The sequence below is a fragment of the Pristiophorus japonicus genome, chromosome 11, assembly GCF_044704955.1.
Source record: "Pristiophorus japonicus isolate sPriJap1 chromosome 11, sPriJap1.hap1, whole genome shotgun sequence".
Taxonomy (NCBI): domain Eukaryota; kingdom Metazoa; phylum Chordata; class Chondrichthyes; family Pristiophoridae; genus Pristiophorus; species Pristiophorus japonicus.
In genome coordinates this window covers 210,227,724-210,249,038 of record NC_091987.1, presented here as the reverse complement: position 1 = coordinate 210,249,038, position 21,315 = coordinate 210,227,724, and the positions used below count along the sequence as shown (strand labels likewise).

Genomic DNA, 21,315 nt, shown 5'->3' with positions numbered 1-21,315 from the left:
CACAAGCGACGCAGCGATGCGTTCCGATGCGATTTATGTCACGGTACCCGTGGAAAAAGATTGGACAAATACTTTTCTTTCATTTAAGTCGGTCCTTTAATTCAAAAGCAGCTTGGAACCAAATGTACTACTTTCAAAATAAAAGGTATCGTACTGTAAAAGTAACAACAATTGAGAAAAATTGTATTGCTGGATTAGAATGTAACCATTAACAGTAACAATTACTTCACACTAATACAAATTGTTAGATATAGACAATATTGTTACTGTATTTTGATAACTTATTATTGGCATTATTGTTAGATACAATTTACTGTACAGAGCACAACATATTAGTAATGCCAATTCATATATACATGATGATGATATATAGATAAATGTTTATAAAAGATTATGATTTATATATAAAGAAACAGCCACAATCTTACCTTCTGAGGGGGTGTCCCTATTGTCATCTCCACATAATATCCCTGTCCGGATTTTCCCCTCAGATTATCAACCATCTCCATGAAATTGATATTTTGCCTCCGGTCAGTTTCATCAGCAGCCCTGGGCAACCTGCTGGAGACCCCGATGTCATTTTTCAGAGGGACCCTGATCCCTGACGCCTCTCCATTGCAATGCAACCATTCACTCAAAGAGCAAAGCACCAGCAGAAAACGAGAAACGGGACAAAAATTCATTTCGGTAATACTTTTTTTCTTGTCTCTTTTTTAAAAATCTTTTTAAAAATTCAAGTGCAATTGCACAGCAGCTGCCTTCAAAAAAATATTTATTCTCGCACTACATTGAGAGATTTGGCAGAAAGGTGAACGCTCAGCGTCGGATGCTTCATTAGTGGATTTTTTTTTAAAAGGGCATTTAAAAAAAGGCAAGGATTAAAATATAATTACTCTTTTCCATTTAGGGATCTTGCTGGAGAGCCTGGAAAGCTACAAGAAATACCATTATTTTGAATCATGACACTATTTTAGCTGGTGGATCGGTGTTTGGGAATAAACGGTGCTGGGTTTAGGCAGAGGCAGACCAGCGGAGATTGCACAGTCTTCCCACTGTCCCTCTGCTTCCCCACTCCAGCGGAAGAACTACTGTGGCTACAATAAAATACAGGAATGATGCTGGGAAAAGAAGGGGGAGCAAGGTTGAGAAAGCTCTCTGGGTGTTGTAGTTTCTCATTTTATTACTGTAACGTTTGGGAGATTCTCCTGTGGCTCCAAGTGCCTCCTCCTGGTGCATTTCTATACGTGCAACCCACACGCAAATCCAAATCTCTGGAAATTATACAATCTGCTGTTGCACAGAAGGATGCTTGCAGAAAAATCTCCAATTCTCCAAACACATCCCTCTAATCTAAAGTCGCGTCAGACTTCTTTCTGCATCTGAAAGATCTGTTTGCAATAAGACTGCCTGGGATATTTCTGGAAGCACTGCTGCTTAAATCCTTTTGCAGCCCCCTTGTATTTCCCTTGGTCTGCGGTTGCCTGCGGTGGGCTGTACAAACTACAAGCCCCAGCAGGCTCCGCGACACTGGCGCGCGTGCGCAGTAGTTGCCAGCACGGTGGGGGGGGGGCGACGAGCTGTTTGATTGACAACCGCAGCAGTCATACAGAATCCAGCTCTCAGCCAATCGGAGCAAGGAGTTGAGGGAGGAGACTCGGGTCGGTTTGAACTGTGGCGCCGGAAGTGGTTTGTTGTTATTATTTTGCTGGTGTTTTACAGTAACCCGGGGAGCAGAGGGCGGGCGGAGCAGGCCGGGCCCGGGAACAGCGGCAGCGGCAGCGGCAGCCCGGGGAGCCGGAGAACCGGAGTCAGGCGGTGTGGGGCCCGGGGGTCGGGCTGGCGGCGGGTAAGCAGCGGTTGCTATGTTACCATCGACCGTTGGAGGAGGCGCGGCGGTAGCGGCGCTCTCACACCCCCATATACCCCCCCATATACCCCCCCCATATACACCTCACCCCCATATACACCTCACCCCCATATACACCTCACCCCCATATACCTCACCCCCATATATACCTCACCCCACATATATACCACACCCCCATAAACCCCCCCCATATATACCTCACCCCCATATATACCCCCATATACCACTCCCCCATATATCACACCCCCATATACACCTCACCCCTCATATATACCACCCCCCCATAAACCCCCCCCATATATACCTCACCCCCCATATATACCCCCATATACCACACCCCCATATATACCCCCCATATATACCCCCCATATACCACACCCCCATATACACCCCCCATATATACCTCACATATACCCCCCCCCATATATCACACCCACATATATACCTCACCCCCCATATATACCCCGCATATACCCCCCATATACCACACCCCCATATATAACTCAAATATACCACACCCCCATATATACCCCGCATATACCTCACCCCCATATATACCCCACATATACCACACCCCCCATATATACCCCTCACATATACCACACCCCCCATATATATCTCACCCCCCATATATACCCCGTATATATCCCCATATACCACACCCCCATATACCACACCCCCATATATAACTCAAATATACCACACCGCCCACATATACCTCACCCCCCATATACCACACCCCCATATATAACTCAAATATACCACACCCCGCATATATCTCACCCTCCCATATATACCCCGCATATACCTCACCCCCATATATACCCCGCATATACCTCACCCCCCATATATACCCCGCATATACCTCACCCCCCCATATATACCCTGCATATACCACACACCCGATATATACCTCACATATACCCCCCATATACCACACCCCCCTTATATATACACCCCATATACCACACCCCCCATATATACCTCACATATACCCCCCATATACCACACACCCCATATACCCCACCCCCATATATACCCCGCATATACCCCCCATATAACACCCCCCCATCCCCATATATACCTCACATACCCCGCATATACCCCCCATATACCACACCCCCATATATACCCCCCATATACCACACCCCCCATATATACCCTGCATATACCCCCCATATACCTCACTCCCCATATATACCCTGCATATACCTCACTCCCCATATATATCTCACGTATACCACACCCCCATATATGCCTCACATATACCCCCCATATACCTCACTCCCCATATATACCTCACATATACCCCCATATATATCTCACATATACCACCCCCCCATATATACCCCGCATATACCACACCCCCCATATATACCACACTCCCCATATATACCCTGCATATATCCCCCATATAATTCTCACATATACCACCCCCCCCATATATACCCCCCATATACCACACACCCCATATATAACTCAAATATACCACACCCCCATATATACCTCACATATACCACACCCCTCATATACCACACCCCCATATATAACTCAAATATATCACCCCATATACCACACCCCCCATATATACCTCGCATATACCCCCCATATACCACACTCCCCATATACACCTCACATACACTCCCCATATATATCTCACGTATACCACACCCCCATATACCACACCCCCCATATATACCTCACATATACCACACCCCCCATATATACCCCCATATACCACACCCCCCATATATACCCCGCATATACCACACTCCCCGTATATACCCCGCATATACCCCCCATATACCACCCCCCCACATATACTGCCCCATATATCACACCCCCCATATATACCCCCCATATACCACACACCCCATATATAACTCAAATATACTCCCCATATACCACCCCATATACCACACCCCCCATATATACCCTTCACATATACCCCCCATATATACCCTTCACATATACCCCCCATACACCGCTCCATATACCACACCCCCATATACCCCTCAAACCCCTCATATATACCCCCATATACTTCCCCCCATATATACTTCACCACACTCCCCATATACCCCTCATATATACCGCCCATATACCACTCTCCCCATATATATCTCATATATACCCTCCATGCCCCCATGTACCCCTCACAGCCCCCCCATGTACCCCTCACAGCCCCCCCATGTACCCCTCACAGCCCCCCCCCTCATGTACCCCTCACGGCCCCCCCCCATATATCCCTCAGGACCCCCCCCCATGTACCCCTCAGGACACCCCCCCCCCCATATACCCCTCAGGACACCCCCCCCCATATACCCCTCATACCAGCCCCCCATATACCCTCCACCCCACACCTTTTCCACCCCCCCCCCCACACACACACACACACACACACTACCCCATGTATCTAAACCCCCACACTCATACCCCCATATACCACCTCAAACACCACACATACCCCATATATATCCCCTATATAATCCCCCCAGATATACCGCCTTATACCCCCTCACCCTCATATATATGCCAACTCCTACACCCATAACCCCCTTATATAGTCTCATACCCTCCCCCCCAGACACACAATACCCCCTACCCTAATATACACCCAACCCCCATATCCATACCCCCCTTATACAGCCTCATAACCACACATACCCCAATCCCCACACCCTAACACACCCCCCTTATACTCCCCCTATACAGCCTCATGCCTCTAACCCTCTCAGCCGCACCTCCTAAACCCTCCAAACTACTCCATATACACCTCTCATTCCCCAACCACCACACCCCTAATCCTATATACCCCCCTCATACACCAACCCTCCCCTGAAACCACCCCATAACCCCCTTATACAACCTCATACTCTAACCCCCCACATATCCCCCTCATACACCCTTCATACCCTATCCTCCTGCCCTAACACCTCATATACCACTAAACACCCCACCCCCATATACCCCTTTCATATCCCTACAATCCCCCATGCTGACACTCAAACCCCACCCCATACACCCCTCATAACTCATACCCCTACCCCCTACCCTAACACCCCTATACACTGCTCATATCCCACCCTCATCCAAACAACCCTAAACCCCCACCCTAACGCCCTTAAATCCGCTCATATCCCTAAACTCCCTACCCTAACGCCCCTAAACCCCGCTCATACCCCACTGCCGCAAACTACCTCATATACCTCCCCACTTCCCTTAAACTACCCCTAAATCCCGCTCATACCCAAACCCCATATACCCCCCCATACCCTAAACCCTGCGCATACCCCACACGCCTTAAACCCACATACCCCCCTAAACCACCCCATCCACTTCTTAGGCAGTCCCCTGGAGTCAAGGATGACTTGCTTCCACGCTAAAATGAGTTCAAAAGTGACTGATGAGATCAATTCGTGATCTACAATCTCTGTCACAGGTGGGGCAGATGGTGGTTGGAGGGATGGGTGGGTGGGGTGCTTGGGTGTCCTGCGCTCCTTCTGCTGTTTGCACTTGACTTCTACGTGCTCCCAGCAAAGAGACTCGAAGTGTTCGGCGCTTTCTCAGATGCTTCCCCTACACTTTGAGCAGTCTTGGGCCAGGGATTCCCAAGAGTTGGTGGGGATGTTATAATTTTTCAAGGCGGCTTTGAGGGTGTCCTTCAAGTGTTTTCTCTGCCCTCCTGGGGCTTGCCCCAGAGTAGAATGCTTGTTTCAGGAGTCTAGCTAGGTTTGTGGACAATGTGGCCCGCCCATCATAGCTGATCGAGTGTGGTCAATGCCTCGGTACTGGGGCTGTTAATCTGAGAGAGAACGCGGACGTTGGTGCGCCTATCCTGCCAAAGAATTTGCAGGATTTTGCGGAGGCAGAGTTGGTGGTATTTCTCCAGTGCTTTGAGATGCCTACTGTACATAGTCCATGTCTCTGAAGCAGATAGGAGGGTGGCTATCACTACTGCTCTGTAGACCATGAGCTTGATGCCGGGTTTGAGATCCTGGTCTTCGAACACTCTTTTCCTCAGGCGGCCGAAGGCTGCACTGGCACACTGAAAGCGGCGTTAGACTTCGTCATTGATATCTGTCCTTGCTGATAGTAGGCTCCCAAGGTATGGGAAATGGTCCACATTGTTCAAGGTCTCGTCATGGATCTTGATAATCGGGGGGCAGTGCTGTGTGGCGGGAGCAGGTTGGTAGAGAACCTTTGTCTCACTGATGTTTAATGTAAGGCCCAGACTCTCGTTTGCTTCAGTGATGGTGTCAATGATGGTTTGGAGTTCGACTCCGAGTGTGCACAGACACAAGCGTCATCTGAATATTGTAATTCAGTAAGAGGTTGGAACAACCTTGGATCTGGACTTGGAGGCGTTGGAGGTTGAACAATTCCTGCTTGTCCTGTAGATTAACTCCACTCTAGCGGGGAGCTTGTTAAAGGTGAGATGAAGCATTGCAGCGTGGAAGATTGTGAAGAGCATTGGTACGATGACACAGCCTTGCTTGACCTGGTCTGCACATGTATTGGGTCTGTGGTGGATCTATTGGTAAGAATCACGGCTTGTATGTCATCATGAAGCAGGTGGAGGATGATGACAAATTTTTGAGGACACTCCATAATCCCTTGCGGTTGACAGAGTCAAAGGTCTTTGTGAGGTCAAAGAATGCCATGTACAGAGGTTGATGCTGCTCCCTACATTTTTCTTGGATTTGTCGCTTGAAGATCTTGTCCGTTGTGTCCCTTAGTGGGCGGAATCCACATTGCGACTCTGGGAGGAGCTCTTCAGCCACTGGGAGGAGACGATTGAGGAGGATTCTTGTGATGATTTTCCTTGCGGTAGACAGCAGAGAAACTCCTCTGTAATTACCGCAGTCGGACTTGTCAACTTTGTTGAAGATGGTTACGAAGTGGAGCTGAGTCCATGATCAGAACAACCATGATCTTATTAAATGGCAGAGCAGGCTCGAGTGGCCAGGTAGCCTACTCCTGCTCCTATTTCTTATGTTCTTATTACGGTGTCTCTGAGATCCTCTGGCATGTTCTCCTCCTTCCAGATACGAGAGATGAGGTTGTGGATTCACGCCAAGAGTACTTCTCCGCCGTGCTTTAGTACTTCGGTGGGGATTCCATCTGTTCCTGAGGCCTTGTTGTTGCCCTCACGCCCCCTCGCACCCCCCAACACCCCTTCATACATCTTCCTTGTAAGCCCCAACACCCCCATCCCCATCAGAGTGAGGAGGCGATCCAGCGTGGCAGTGGCGCTCTCGTACCTCAACCCCACAAGCCCTCCTAAAGCCACCCCTCATACCCCACACCCTAACCACCTGCAAACCCTGCTCATAACCCCCCACACCCCATATACCATTCTAATGCCTTCCATACCCCCCATACCCCACGTTCACCCCCAACACGCCTCATACCACAACCCTCCCCTCAAACCACCTCATATACCCCCGTACCCGCTCTCGCGTCGCCCGGCACCCCTCTTGCACCTTTCCCCACGTCCTCATACCCCCCTTAAACCCTATTTCCACCCCCCAAACTCCCCATCGCCACACTCACCCCCCCAGCCCTCATCCCCTATATCCACCAGAGCGGTGAGGCAATCGGAGTCGTGGCATTCATCCCCGAAGCCGCACTCCATCCCTCGTAAATCCACACTCCATCCACCACCTTCCCCCAACCCTAACCGTTACTCCCACCCACATATACCCACCAGAGTGAGGAGACGATCCGGAGCAGCGGCATTCTCTTTCCCCCTCCCCCCCAACACCCCCATCCCCATCCACTAACCCTAATCCCCGCCAACACTTCCATCCCTATACTCACTGCCCCATCACCACACTCGCTCCCAACACCCCCATCCCCACCCACTAACCCTAATCTCCCCCCCCCCCCCCAACACCTCTATCCCTACACCCACTGCCCCATCACCACACTCGCCCCCCCCTCCCTCAACACCCCCATCTCCACCCAATAACCCTAATCCCCCCCTCCCCGCCCCCAACACCTCCATCCCTACACCCACTGCCCCATCACCACACTCGCCCCCCCGCCCCAACCCCCATACCAATAAACCACACCTTCACACACACACACCCTCCCCACCCCCAAATCCGCTATACCCTCAACCACCCATCCCACCCCCCCCCCTGTACCACCAGGACGAGGAGGCGATCCAGAACGGCCTTGCTCCCCCATCCCCACCCCGCAAACAAACCCCATCAACCATCCCCTAAATCCCCCACTCCCTCCCTGTCGAACCAAACCTCCATCTTTGCACTCACCCCTAACCCCCTCATACCCCACCCCCTAACCCTCCAACCTCCTATAACCAACGCCACCCATCTCCCTATACCGTACTGCCCTTCCCCAATCACCCCCCCCCCCCCGGCCCATTCCCCTACCTCCACTCCCCTCACCCTACATCTATATCTCCTGCTATTCAGTGTCATGCAATGTGTGAATTTAAGCCAATCTATAGTAGTTCTGTTATGCCAACCACTATCATCCATCAAGTAGGCTACAAGGCTGCAGAAAATGCTCAGAGCTGGCAATTTTAAATAACAATGCAATTCTGTGCAAATCAGTCACATTATGATGTGAAGTTGGGAGATAGGAAGGAAAGTAATAGACCCGACATTCTGAGAGACTTGGGGCAGCCGTTGCTTTATAAACTTAATCTGTACTATTGAATGAAGTTGTTTGCTCTGACCCGTGGAGAGTTCACAGCTGAGCTGGAGTACCTCTACATCACATTGTCATTTTTAAAGAAACATATTTAGGGAGGGGATTGAGTGGGAGAATTGACTTGTGCCAAATTTTGTTGTGATGCATGCATGCACAAGTGACTTAATGAATTGTGAAGATGTGTATGTATATAATCTTGTCTAAATCTTGAATGAAAGGCTGTACCACAATATTACAGCCCTGCCTCAAACCTTAAAGTAGGCTTAGTGGGGTACAATTTCCATCTCTTTAGCAAACAAAAATTAAGATATTGCCAAACATTTAGACAAGATTATATAAATATTGTGGTACAGTCTTCTATTCAGGATTGGTTCCTGCTGCCGTCCTATATACTGGAATATGTGCATTGAATTTAGAATTTACATCTTGAGCCCTATTTACAAGTTCATCTCCTGACACTGCATGATTCTTCATTATTGGAGATTGAGCAGAATCTCTTCAAACTGACCATGCCAGGGTTTCTTTCAATCTTACTTTAAAGACCTTCAGAATCCACAAGTGCCCAGTTTGGGTCTTGCTCATGATTTCTTAAGTGTCTTGATAGATTGGTCTCTTTATTTTTATTCTTGTTTCTTTCTGACTCCAGTGTATGTTTTCATGATGGAACTCCATTTAAACAGTAGCACAGTTACCATTTATGGATAAATGCTAGTTATGGAGGCTACAGAATGACCAGACCAACTATTTGCTTCTTATTTTTCATTGTGTTCTTGCAGAGATCAATAGATTTTTGGACACTAAGAGAATCAAGGGATATGAGGATAGTGCGGGAAGGTGGAGTTGAGGTAGAAGATTAGCCATGATATTGAAGGCGGAGCAGGCTCGAGGGGTCTTATGGCCTACTCCTGCTCCTAAATCTTATGTTCTTGTGTGTGACTTGTAAACAATGAACCGAAGAAGTTCACACCACAGAGGAGGCCATTCAGACCATTATGTCTCTGCTGGCTCCCTGTATTATCTTCTGCATCAAATGTTTATCCAATTTTCCCTTCAATGAGATTGTGAGTGAGGTATAGTCCACCTTTAAAGTGCAAATAAAAAGCAGACTAAATGGGTGACATTCACCTTTTTAAGTGTTTTTTTTTGTGGTATGCTTATTTCATTCTTGCATTTCTGTGAAAGTATAATTTTTATTTATATATGGTTGCAACCTTGGTGTAGCATTTGACCCCGAGATGAGCTTCCGATCATATATCCTCGCCATCACTAAGACAGCCTATTTTCACCTCTGTAAAATAGCCTGAATTTGTCCCTGCCTCATTTTATCTGCTGCTGAAACCCTCATCCATGCCTTTGTTACCTCTAGACTTGACTATTCCAACACACTCCTGGTCGGCCTTCCACATTCTACACTCCATAAACTTGAGGTCATCCAAAACTCAGTTGCCCGTGTCCTAACTGTCATCTAGTCCCATTCAACATCATCCCTGTGCTCGTTTTCTTTATCAGTAAGTAACCTTTAGCATTGTTGTTGCCAGATTAAGGTAATCTAAGGGTTAAGTCATGGCAGGAGAGCTCGGACATGTGTTATGCTCCTCCTGTACTATGTGGGAAGTCAGGGACGCTTCCAGTGGCTCTGATGACTACATGTGCCGGAAGTATATCCGCCTGCAGCACCTGACAGACCGCATTGCGGCACTGGAGCTGCAGGTGGATTCGCTCTGGAGCATGCACAATGCTGAGGATGTGAATAGTACGTTTAGTGAGTTGGCCACACCGAAGGTAAAGGGTACACAGCTAGATAGGGGATGGGTGACCAACAGGAAGAGCAGTGGAAGGAAAGTAGTGCAGGGGTCCCCTGCGGTTATCCCCCTGCAAAACAGATACACCGCTTTGGTTACTGTTGAGGGGGATGACTCATCGGGGAGAGCAGCAGCAGCCAAGTTCATGGCACTGTGGGTGGCTCTGCTGCACAGGAGGGCAGGAAAAAGAGTGGGAGAGCTATAGTGATGAGGATTAGATTGTAAGGGGAAAGATAGGCGTTTCTGCGGCCGCAGCCGAGACTCCAAGACGGTCTGTTGCCTCCCTGGTGCAAGGGTCAAGGATGTCTTGGAGCGGGTGCAGGACATTTTGAAAAGGGAGGGTGAACAGCCAGTTGTCGTGGTGCAGAAAGGTACCAACGATATAGCTAAAAAAACATGGGATGAGGTCTTACAAGATGAATTTAGGAGCTAGGAGCTAAATTTAAAAAGTAGGACCTCAAAAATGGTAATCTCAGGATTGCTACCAGTGTCACGTGCTGGTCAGAGTAGGAATCGCAGAATAGCTCAGATGAATACGTGGCTTGAGGAGTGGTGCAGAAGGGAGGGATTCAAATTCCTGGGACATTGGAACTGGTTCTGGGAGAGGTGAGACCAGTACAAACCGGATGGTCCTAGGGGGAGTGTTTGCTAGTGCTGTTGGGAAAGGGTTAAACTGATATGGCAGGGGGATGGGAACCGATGCAGGGAGACAGAGGGAGCAAAAGCAAAAGATAGAAAGAAGAAAAGTAAAAGTGGAGGGCAGAGGAACCCAAGGCAAAAAACAAAAAGGGTCACATTACAGCAAAATTCTAAAGGGGCAAAGTGTGTTAAAAAGACAAGCCTGAAGGCTCTGCCTCAATGTGAGGAGTATTCGGAATAAGGTGGACGAATTAACTGCGCAGATAGCAGTTAATGGATATGATGTAATTGGCATCACGGAGACATGGCTCCAGGGTGACCAAGGCTGGGAACTCCATATCCAGGGGTATTCAACATTTAGGAAGGATAGACAGAAAGGAAAAGGAGGTGGGGTGGCATTGCTGGTTAAAGAGGAAATTAATGCAATAGTAAGGAAGGACATTAGCTTGGATGATGTGGAATCTGTATGCTATGTGGAGCTATGGAATACCAAAGGGCAGAAAACGCTAGTGGGAGTTATGTACAGACCACCAAACAGTAGTAGTGAGGTTGGGGACAGCATCAAACAAGAAATTAGGGATGCATGCAATAAAGGTACAGCAGTTATCATGGGTGACTTTAATCTACATATAAATTGGGCTAACCAAACTGGTAGCAATAAGGTAGAGGATGATTTCCTGGATTGTATTAGGGATGGTTTTCTAGACCAATATGTCGAGGAAGCAACTAGGGAGCTGGCCATCCAAGACTGGATGATGTGTAATGAGAAGGGACTAATTAACAATCTTGTTGTGCGAGGCCCCTTGGGGAAGAGTGACCATAATATGGTAGAATTCTTTATTAAGATGGAGAGTGACACAGTTAATTCAGAGACTAGGGTCCTGAACTTAAGGAAAGGTAACTTCAATGGTATGAGGCGTGAATTGGCTAGAATAGACTGGCAAATGATACTTAAAGGGTTGACGGTGGATAGGCAATGGCAAACATTTAAAGATCACATGGATGAACTACAACAATTGTATATCCCTGTCTGGAGTAAAAATAAAACGGGGAAGGTGGCTCAACCTTGGCTAACAAGGGAAATTAAGGATAGTTTTAAATCCAAGCATATAAATTGGCCAGAAGAAGCAGCGAACTTGAGGACTGGGAGAAATTTAGAATTCAGCAGAGGAGGACAAAGGGTTTAATTAAGAGGTGGAAAATAGAGTATGAGAGGAAGCTTGCCGGAACATAAAAACTGACTGCAAAAGCTTCGATAGATATGTGAAGAGAAAAAGATTGGTGAAGACAAACATAGGTCCTTGCAGTCAGATTCAGGTGAATTTACAATGGGGAACAAAGAAATGGCAGACCAGTTGAACAAATATTTTGGTTCTATCTTCACGAAGGAAGGCACAAATAACCTTTTGGAAGTATGAGGGGACTGAGGGTCCAGTGAGAAGGAGGAACTGAAGAATATCCTTATTAGGTGGGAAATTGTGTTAGGAAAATTGATGGGATTGAAGGCCGATACATCCCCGGGGCTGATAGTCTGCATCCCAGGGCACATAAGGAAGTGGCCATAGAAATAGTGGATGCATTGGTGATCATTTTCCAACAGTCTATCGACTCTAGATCAGTTCCTATGGACTGGAGGGTAGCTAATGTAAACACCACTTTTTGAAAAAGGGTAATTATAGACCGGTTAGACTGACATCAGTAATGGGGAAAATGTTGGAATCAATTATTAAAGATGAAATAGCAGCGCATTTGGAAAGCAGTGACAGGATCGGTCCAAGTCAGCATGGATTTATGAAACGGAAATCATGCTTGACAAACCTTCTGGAACTTTTTGAGGATGTAACTAGTAGAGTGGACAAGGGAGAACCAGTGGATGTGGTGTATTTGGACTTTCAAAAGGCTTTTCACTCGGTCCCATACAAGAGATTGGTGTGCAAAATCAAAGCACATGGTATTAGGGGTAATATACTGACGTGGATAGAGAAGTGGTTGGCAGAGAGGAAGCAGAGAGTCGGGATAAATGGGTCCTTTTCAGAATGGCAGGGAGTGACTCGTGGGGTGCCACAGGGCTCAGTGCTGGGACCCCAGCCATTTACAATATACATTAATGATTTAGATGAAGGAATTGAGTGTAATATCTCCAAGTTTGCAGATGACACTAAACTGGATGGCGGTGTGAGCTGTGAGGAGGACGCTAAGAGGCTGCAGGGTGACTTGAACAGGTTAGCTGAGTGGGCACATTCATGCCAGATGCAGTATAATGTGGATAAGTGTGAGGTTATCCACTTTGGGGGCAAAAATCCAAAAGCAGAATATTATCTGAATGGTGGCAGATTAGGAAAAGGGGAGGTGCAACGAGACCTGAGTGCTATGGTTCATCAGTCATTGAAAGTTGGCATGCAGGTACAGCAGGCGGTGAAGAAGGCAAATGGTATGTTGGCCTTCATAGCTAGGGGATTTGAGTATAAGAGCAGGGAGGTCTTACTGCAGTTGTGGAGGGCCTTGGTGAGGCCTCACCAGGAATATTGTGCTCAGTTTTGGTCCCCTAATCTAGGGAAGGACGTTCTTGAGGGAGTGCAGCGAAGGTTCACCAGACTGATTTCGGGGATGGCAGGACTGATATATGAGGAGAGACTGGATCGACTGGGCCTGTATTCACTGGAGTTTAGAAGGATGAGAGGGGATCTCATAGAAACATATAAAATTCTGACGGGACTGGGCAGGTTAGATGCAGGAAGAATATTCCCGATGTTGGGGAAGTCCAGAACCAGGGGACATAGTCTAAGGATAAGGGGTAAGCCATTTAAGACTGCGATGAGGAGAAACTTCTTCACTCAGAGAGTTGTTAACCTGTGGAAATCCCTACTGTAGAGAGTTGTTGATGCCAGTTCATTGGATATATTCAAGTGGGAGTTAGATATTGCCCTTACGGCTAAAGGGATCAAGGGGTATGGAGAGAAAGCAGGAAAGGGGTACTGAGCTGAATGATCAGCCATGATATTGAATGGTGGTGCAATCTTGAAGGGCCGAATGGCCTACTCCTGCACCTATTTTCTATGTTTCTATGTTGACCTACATTAGCACCCGGCTAAACAACGCCTCGATTTAAAAATTCTCATTCTTGTTTTCCCATCTCTCCATGGCCTCGCCCCTCCCTATCTCTGTAATCTCCTCCAGCTCTCCCCCCCCCCCCCCGGAGATATCTGCGCTCCTCTAATTCTGGCCTCTTGAGCATCCCTGATTATAATCGCTCAACCATCGGTGGCCGTGCCTTCAGCTGCCGAGGCCCCAAGCTCTGCAACTCCCTCCCTAAACTTCTCTACCCCTCTTTGCTCCTTTAAGACGCTCCTGAAAACCTCCCACATCTGCCCATATATCTCCTTGTGTGTCTCGGTGTTAAATTTTGTTTAATAACGCTCCTGTGAAGCACCTTGAGATGTTTAACTACGTTAAAGGCACTATATAAATACTTGTTGGTCCTGTTGGTACAGTATTTAATAGATAGGCCACAAGTTTCTATGTATTTATACAGTGACCTGACCCCATCAAACAAGGCATGTTGTGATGATTGATCCATAAGCTGTATAAATATTTTCTTTACATTCCATATCTAGTTGTTATAGCGAATGTTTGATTGTTTTTTAGTATGCGGACTAATTGGCTGTGATCTGATTATGCCAGTTCACTGCCCTTGTGCTAATACATTCGTAGAAGTGATGCTGTAGTATGGACTCGAAGGCTGAGAAGGGAAAAATGGTTTATTTGGAGGGGTGCACACTCGGAGCTGGGAATGTAGAATTTAATCAGCTATTTTGGAGAAGGCATATCTAATACTGTATTGACACATTATTTCAGTAAAGTGGAATGGTGGGTGTGTCCATTTCAACGAAAAGAAAATGCAGGAATACAAATATGGATTATGTCCTTCCAAACTTGAGCTTTGCCTGGACACAGTATTTTGGTGATAACATATTTTTAAGAAATATATAAAACATTGTCAGAGCTGTGTTTCTGTACATGTGCTGTAGCGTGTTACTGAGCTCACAGGCTTGCTCCGTGGTATGTGCTGGGTGGTCCGGGCTTTACACAACCAGGGTTCCCACTTCCTGGTGATACAAGTGCAACGTCTGAAACCCGCCGACCTCGGAGCTGAGCCCGTGCCAGTTTTCGGATTTTTCTGGATTTTGGACCTCGGAGTTGGCGCTCCTCACCGTCCACCGATTCTCGTCGCCTGCCAATTCCCGCTGCGTTTTTTACCATTTTTTTTTACCGGTTTCCTCGTCCCTCGCCGCCCGCTGTCGCCAAATTGGAGACGCATGGTCGGGCCGCCGCCATCTTGGCCGCCTCAAAAATATCCAGTTTTCGGACAATTCCGATTTTCGGACAGCCGGATTTGAGACGTTGTACCTCGAAAGCACACGTGGACGTTGGGTTAGATAAGATTTTCATTTGTAAGTGATGCATTCAGAGGTCAGATTTCTTGTTGCCACTTACTATCTGGGTTCACGGGAATAATGGCCAGTTGGGCAAACTACTGGAGGGCAGGTAGCAGCAATGGAACTGTACCCCAGCATGAATCAGTATCTTCAGAAGAGAAAATTGGATTAAAAGAAAGGTACATTTATTAAAAAATTTTAAAATCCTAACTATTCAAATTAGAAAAACTCATTATATAATGTTCCTTTCTAGTGTACTCATCAGTGAAAAGGAGTTTGTGTCACTTTCTAGGAATCTCATTGGTCGCGGTAACCACGCAGTTGACCCGATTTGTTCTGTATTTGATTGACAGGGCTCTGGACCAATACTGGTAAAGGTGGACTAGGTGGAAACAAGGATTCCGTCGATTTCAACTCACAGTAATGGCTTCTTGATCCCTAGTAACCACATGATTTCCATGGTAACCACTGCTGATTGTTTATTAGCACTCATTGATCTGTTGTGACTAAAATATCTGTCCTTGGTAACCACATGAATCGCATGGAATGAAAACAAAGGCAATTTGACATCATAGAGCAATTTCAGCTGATTTTTCTTCGGCTAAAAAGAAATTCCTTTGAAAAATGTGTTTGTAGGGACGTAAATGAGTAAAAATTGAACAGATGTATTCAGATTCTCTCTATTTATTATATAATTAATAGAATGATGCAGCAATGACAGGTGAACAATGGAATTGCAGGAAATATATAAAACACTTACGAGGTGTTCTGTATCATTACTCAAGAGGCAGCTAGAGATTCTAGGCTGTGGCTTTAATCTTTAGTGTGGATCTTCAAATAGCTGTTTGCTAATTGTTGTAATTACTGAAGTAATTTATCAGCAGTAACAGCTTGCATTTCTATCTCCAAGAATGCAGATAACACTAGGTTGGGTGGCAGTGCGAGCTGCGAGGAGGATGCTAGGAGGCTGCAGGGGGACTTGGACAGGTTAGGTGAATTGGCAAATGCATGGCAGATGCAGTATAATGTGGATAAGTGTGAGGTTACCCACTTTGGTGGCAAAAACAGGAAGGCAGATTATTATCTGAATGGTGACAGATTAGTAAAAGGGGCGGTGCAACAAGACCTGGGTGTCATGGTACATCAGTCATTGAAGGTAGGCATGCAGGTACAGCAGGCAGTAAAGAAAGCAAATGGCATGCTGGCCTTCATAGTGAGGGGATTTGAGTATAGGAGCAGGGAGGTCTTGCTGCAGTTGTGCAGGACCGTGGTGAGACCACACCTTGAGTATTGTGTGCAGTTTTGGTCTCCTAATCTGAGGAAGGACGTTCTTGCTATTGAGGGAGTGCAGTGAAGGTTCACCAGACTGATTCCCGGGATGGCAGGACTGACATATGAAGAAAGACTGGATCGACTAGGCTTATATTCACTGGAATTTAGGAGAATGAGAAGGGATCTCATAGAAACATGTTAAATTCTAAGGATAAGGGGTAAGCCATTTAGAACCGAGACGAGGAGAAATGTCTTCACTAAGAGAATTGTTAACCTGTGGAATTCTCTACCACAGAAAGTTGTTGAGGCCAGTTCATTAGATATATTCAAAAGAGAGTTAGATGTGGCCCTTATGGCTAAAGGGATCAAGGGGTATGGAGAGAAAGCAGGAATAGGGTACTGAAGTTGCATGATCAGCCATGATCTTATTGAATGGTGGTGCAGGCTCGAAGGGCCGAATGGCCTACTCCTGCACCTATTTTCTATGTTTCTATAACACCTTTAACGCAGTAAAATGTCCCAAGGCACTTCACAGGAGCGTTATCGAACAAAATTTGATGCTGAGCCACATTAGGGGATGTTAGGACAGGTGCTTGGTCAAAGGTAGGTTTTAATGAGCATCTTAAAGGAGGAGAGAGGTAGAGAGCCAAGAGGTTTAGGGAGCGAATTCCAGACATTAGTTCCTCGACAGCTGAAGGAGCGGCCACCAATAGTGGGGTGATGGAAATTGGGGATTCCCAAGAGGCCAGAATTGGAGGAGCGCTTGGATCTTGGAGGGTTGTAGGGCTGGAGGAGGTTACAGAGATAGGGAGGGGTGATGCCATGAAGAATTTTAAAATCGAGGCGGGAGCCAGTGCAGGTCAACAAGTAAAGGGGTGATGGGTGAACGGGACTTGGTGCGAGTTAGGATACGGTGGGTAAAGGTAAAAATGTTATACACATTACTGATCCTGAAAGACACAAGTCTCAGGGTTGTAATGACTCGAATACTGTTTACCATTTTACAAAACTTGAGTAAGGTGTAACCAACTTCTTAATTCCTCCCTAAAACCCTTATTGCAAAACATTTTTTTTTTGCTGCACTCCAGTGGATTTGTAATAGTTAGGAAGTGTCTTCTCACCTCCCTCGATGAAGCCTTCCCCTATCTTGGTCATTTACACGATTATCAAAGATTTTTTTTCTCCATCACATTTCCCACAGTGGGTTTGTGGTTCTCTCTGAAGCTGTTGCAGGTGTAGCACTGCACTAAAGAAGTTTTATCCCAGCAGCGCATCTCCCGATGAGCAGCAGCTTGAACAGCTGGTCCTTTACCAGGACCCATCACTCTAGCTGTCTCGACCCAGCTTAGCAGATATCAACAACAACAACAACTTGTATTTATATAGCGCCTTTAACGTCGTGAAACGTCCCAAAGTGCTTCACAGGAGTATTATGAGCTTAAAAAAAAATTTGACACTGAGCCGCATAAATAGAAGTTGCCGCAGGTGACCAAAAGCTTGTTCAAAGAGGTAGGTTGTAAGGAGCATCTTAACGGAGGAAAGAGAGGTGGAAAGGTTTAGGTAGAGAATTACAGAGCTTGGGGCCTAGGCACAGTTGCCAATGGTTGAGCAATCATAATCGGGGATGCTCAAGAGTGCAGACATCAGGGGGGGCGGTGGTTGTGGGGCTGGAGGAGATTACAGAGATAGGGAGTGGGGACGAGGCTATGGAGGGATTTGAAAATAAGAATGCAAATTTTGAAATCAAGGCGTTGCTTAACTGGAAGCCAATGCAGGTCAGCGAGCACAGAGGTGATGGGTGAGCGGGACTTAATGCGAGTTAGGACACGGGTAGCCTTAATTATAGCCCCAGCATAAACTGTTCCCTCTGCACCACCTAAAATCTAATTCTCAGTAAAACTGTAATATCAGAAATTTTTAACTTGCTGATTATAAAATGCTGAAAGAATGAGTTTTCAAAAAAAATCATATTTTGACCCGCACTACTTGTTAGTTGTAAATTCTCTACTTGGTTGTTGTCTGAAGCATGAGTTGCCATGCACTCTGGGTATTGTAGTTCCATGGAAGCAGGGGGGAAAATACTACAACTCCCATGAGGCACCACTCTTGCACATAATTTTTACACATAACTACACAGAATTTTTTAGCAGGAGCTGGAACTTCTGAGCAATTTGTAACTCTGAGACAGAAGTAGAACATAGGTCCCAGAGAGAGCCCATGTGTGACTAACTTTAAACGGCTAATTTTATAGAATTAAATAACTATTGACTCCCGGAGTAAGGAAGGAAAGTGTGTATGAAAACCGGGGGAAAGAAACTGAGCGATTTTAATACTTCATTTTGTGTTCGTTCCCAGTTCCAGATTGCTGGGTTTGAGGGGAAAAATGAATGACTTAATTGGTCCTCGTTTAATGTTGTTACATTAAATTGTGAGGTAATGCATTTGGGGAGGGCTAATGAGGCAAGGGAATATACATTAAATGGTAGGACACGAAGAAGTGTAGACGAACAGAGGGACCTTGGAGTGCAGGTCCACAGATCCCTGAAGGTCGCAGGACAGGTAGATAAGCTGGTTAAAAAGGTATATGGAATACTTATTAGCTGTGGCATCGAATACAAGAGCAGGAGATTATGCTTGAACTGCATAAAACACTAGTTAGGCCACTGTTGAGTACTGCGTACAGTTCTGGTCACCACATTACAGAAAATATGTGATTGCACTGGAGAGGGGACAAGGGAGATTTACAAGGATGTTGCCAGGACTGCGGAATTTGTGCTGTGAGGAAAGATTGGAAAGGCTGGGGTTGTTTGCTTTGGGACAGAGGAGGCTGAGGGGAGACCTAATTGAGATGTATAAAATGATGAGGGGCCGAGATAGAGTGGATAGGAAGGACGTATTTCCCTTAGCAAAGGGTCAATAACTGGGGGCATAGATTTAAAGTAGTTGGTAGGAGGTTTAGAGGGGATTTGAGGAGAATTTTCTTTTCACCCAGAGAGTAGTGGGGGTCTGGAACTCTCTGTCTGAAAGGATGGTAGAGGCAGAGACCTTCATCGAATTTAAATAGTACTTGTATATGCACTTGAAGTGCTGTAACCTACTGGGCTACAGACCAAGAGCTGGAAATTGGGATTAGGCTGGATAGCTCTTTGTTGGCCGGCGTGGACACGATGGGCTGAATGGCCTCCTTCCGTGCTGTAAATTTCTATGATTCTGCATGGCTTTTCCCACCTGCTGGTGAATCGAAGCGGCTTTTGGTTTGTTCTCATTTAGTCAGCAGAATTTTTCAGCCAGTCCCGATCATCATTGGTTATTTTAAGCAATCATTAGAATCGTACAGCACAGAAGGAGGCCATTGGGCCAGAATGAATTCTGATGAAGTGTCCGATCAACCTCTCACTTTCAGATGCTGACTGATCTGCTGTATGTTTACTTGTATTTTCTGTGTTTTCTTTCTGATTTCCAGCATTTATGACTTCTTTATATCTTGATGCAACTCTTGCAGCCCAAGATTTGTTCAAGCTACTTTTGCCATGTTACTTTGATGTTACAATGTTGTAACAACAAAAATGTATTTCAGTGCTATCTCTTAACTAAGCATTTTCTGATGCGCAGACATAAGCTCTGCCCCTACGTCCTGTATCAATGTGACATTTCTCTCTCCCACATCAATGACCTTTTGTTGTCTCTCAAGACTGCAGTTTTATAGTGCCGTAACCAAGCATCCGAGGCATACATTGAGATTTTCCAAACTTAGTTAATGAGGATTTTGGCAATTGGGAGAGAACATAAGAACATAAGAAATAGGAGCAGGAGTAGGCCATTTGGCCCCTCGAGCCTGCTCTGCCATTCAATAAGATCACAGCTGATCTGATCCTGGCCTCAACTCCACTTCCCTGCCCGCTCCCCATAACCCATGACTCCCATCGTTCAAGAATATCGTTCGAGAGAAGAAACATTCATCCTGTTGGTGTAAAGATCCCAGACAACGGCTGGTATTAAGGTGGATACGGAGGCCTGTTCATCCAATCGAACTGTAAATAACTTTCAGAATAAAAGATTAACCAGTGTCCCACAACAATGTAGAGCCAGACGTGAGATGAGGAGAATTTTTTTTTACGCAGAGAGTTACGATCTGGAATGCGCTGCCTGAAAGGGCGGTGAAAGCAGATTCAATAGTAACTTTCAAAAGGGAACTGGATAAATACCTGAATGGAAGAAATTTGCAGGGTTGTGGGGAAAGAGCGGGGGAAATAGGATTAATTGGACAGCTCTACCAAAGTGCCGGCACAGGAACAATGGGCTGAATGGCGGCCACCTGTGCTGTATCACATTATGATGCTAAGAAGAGTTCCCTGAGTTCGGTGTCACCAAGAAACAAGGGTTGACATTGAAGCCTTGGTGGTGGTGCCGACGAGAACTATGAAACTGATGCCTAATGTTAGAAGACTAAGCTGAGGAAAACTGGAAAAGTTTGGAGTATTCAGCCTTAATAACAGAGGACTAAAAGGGGATCCTGTGGACATATTTAAAATAGTAAACCTAAACCACAACAGTAGGGCAAAGTGATACAGATTCAAACGAGCAAAAGGCAGATTTAGGACTGATGGCAGAAGGT

At 46.3% G+C, this 21,315-nt stretch overlaps 2 protein-coding genes across 9 annotated transcripts in view; one reads left to right on the top strand and one right to left on the bottom strand.

The window, feature by feature from the left end:
- The window catches only part of bace1 (beta-secretase 1), a 130,745-nt gene extending 129,665 nt beyond the window's left edge, over window positions 1-1,080 (bottom strand). Inside the window, exon 1 of the mRNA XM_070894484.1 lies at window positions 429-1,080. Coding sequence (XP_070750585.1) covers window positions 429-683 — 255 coding nt within the window. The 5' untranslated portion in view covers window positions 684-1,080. The remainder of the gene's footprint in view (window positions 1-428) is intronic.
- A 616-nt stretch (window positions 1,081-1,696) lies between these two features.
- Window positions 1,697-21,315, top strand: part of LOC139276457 (centrosomal protein of 164 kDa-like) — a 209,885-nt gene continuing 190,266 nt past the window's right edge. For 5 of the 8 annotated variants that reach the window (XM_070894480.1, XM_070894479.1, XM_070894476.1 and 2 more), the window contains exon 1: window positions 1,697-1,846. The gene's annotated coding sequence lies outside the window, so the exon portion shown is untranslated. Of the gene's footprint in view, window positions 1,847-9,917; window positions 10,060-15,781; window positions 15,890-21,315 lie in introns of those variants that run through there. The other 3 variants (XM_070894473.1, XM_070894474.1, XM_070894475.1) reach the window with 3 other exon arrangements.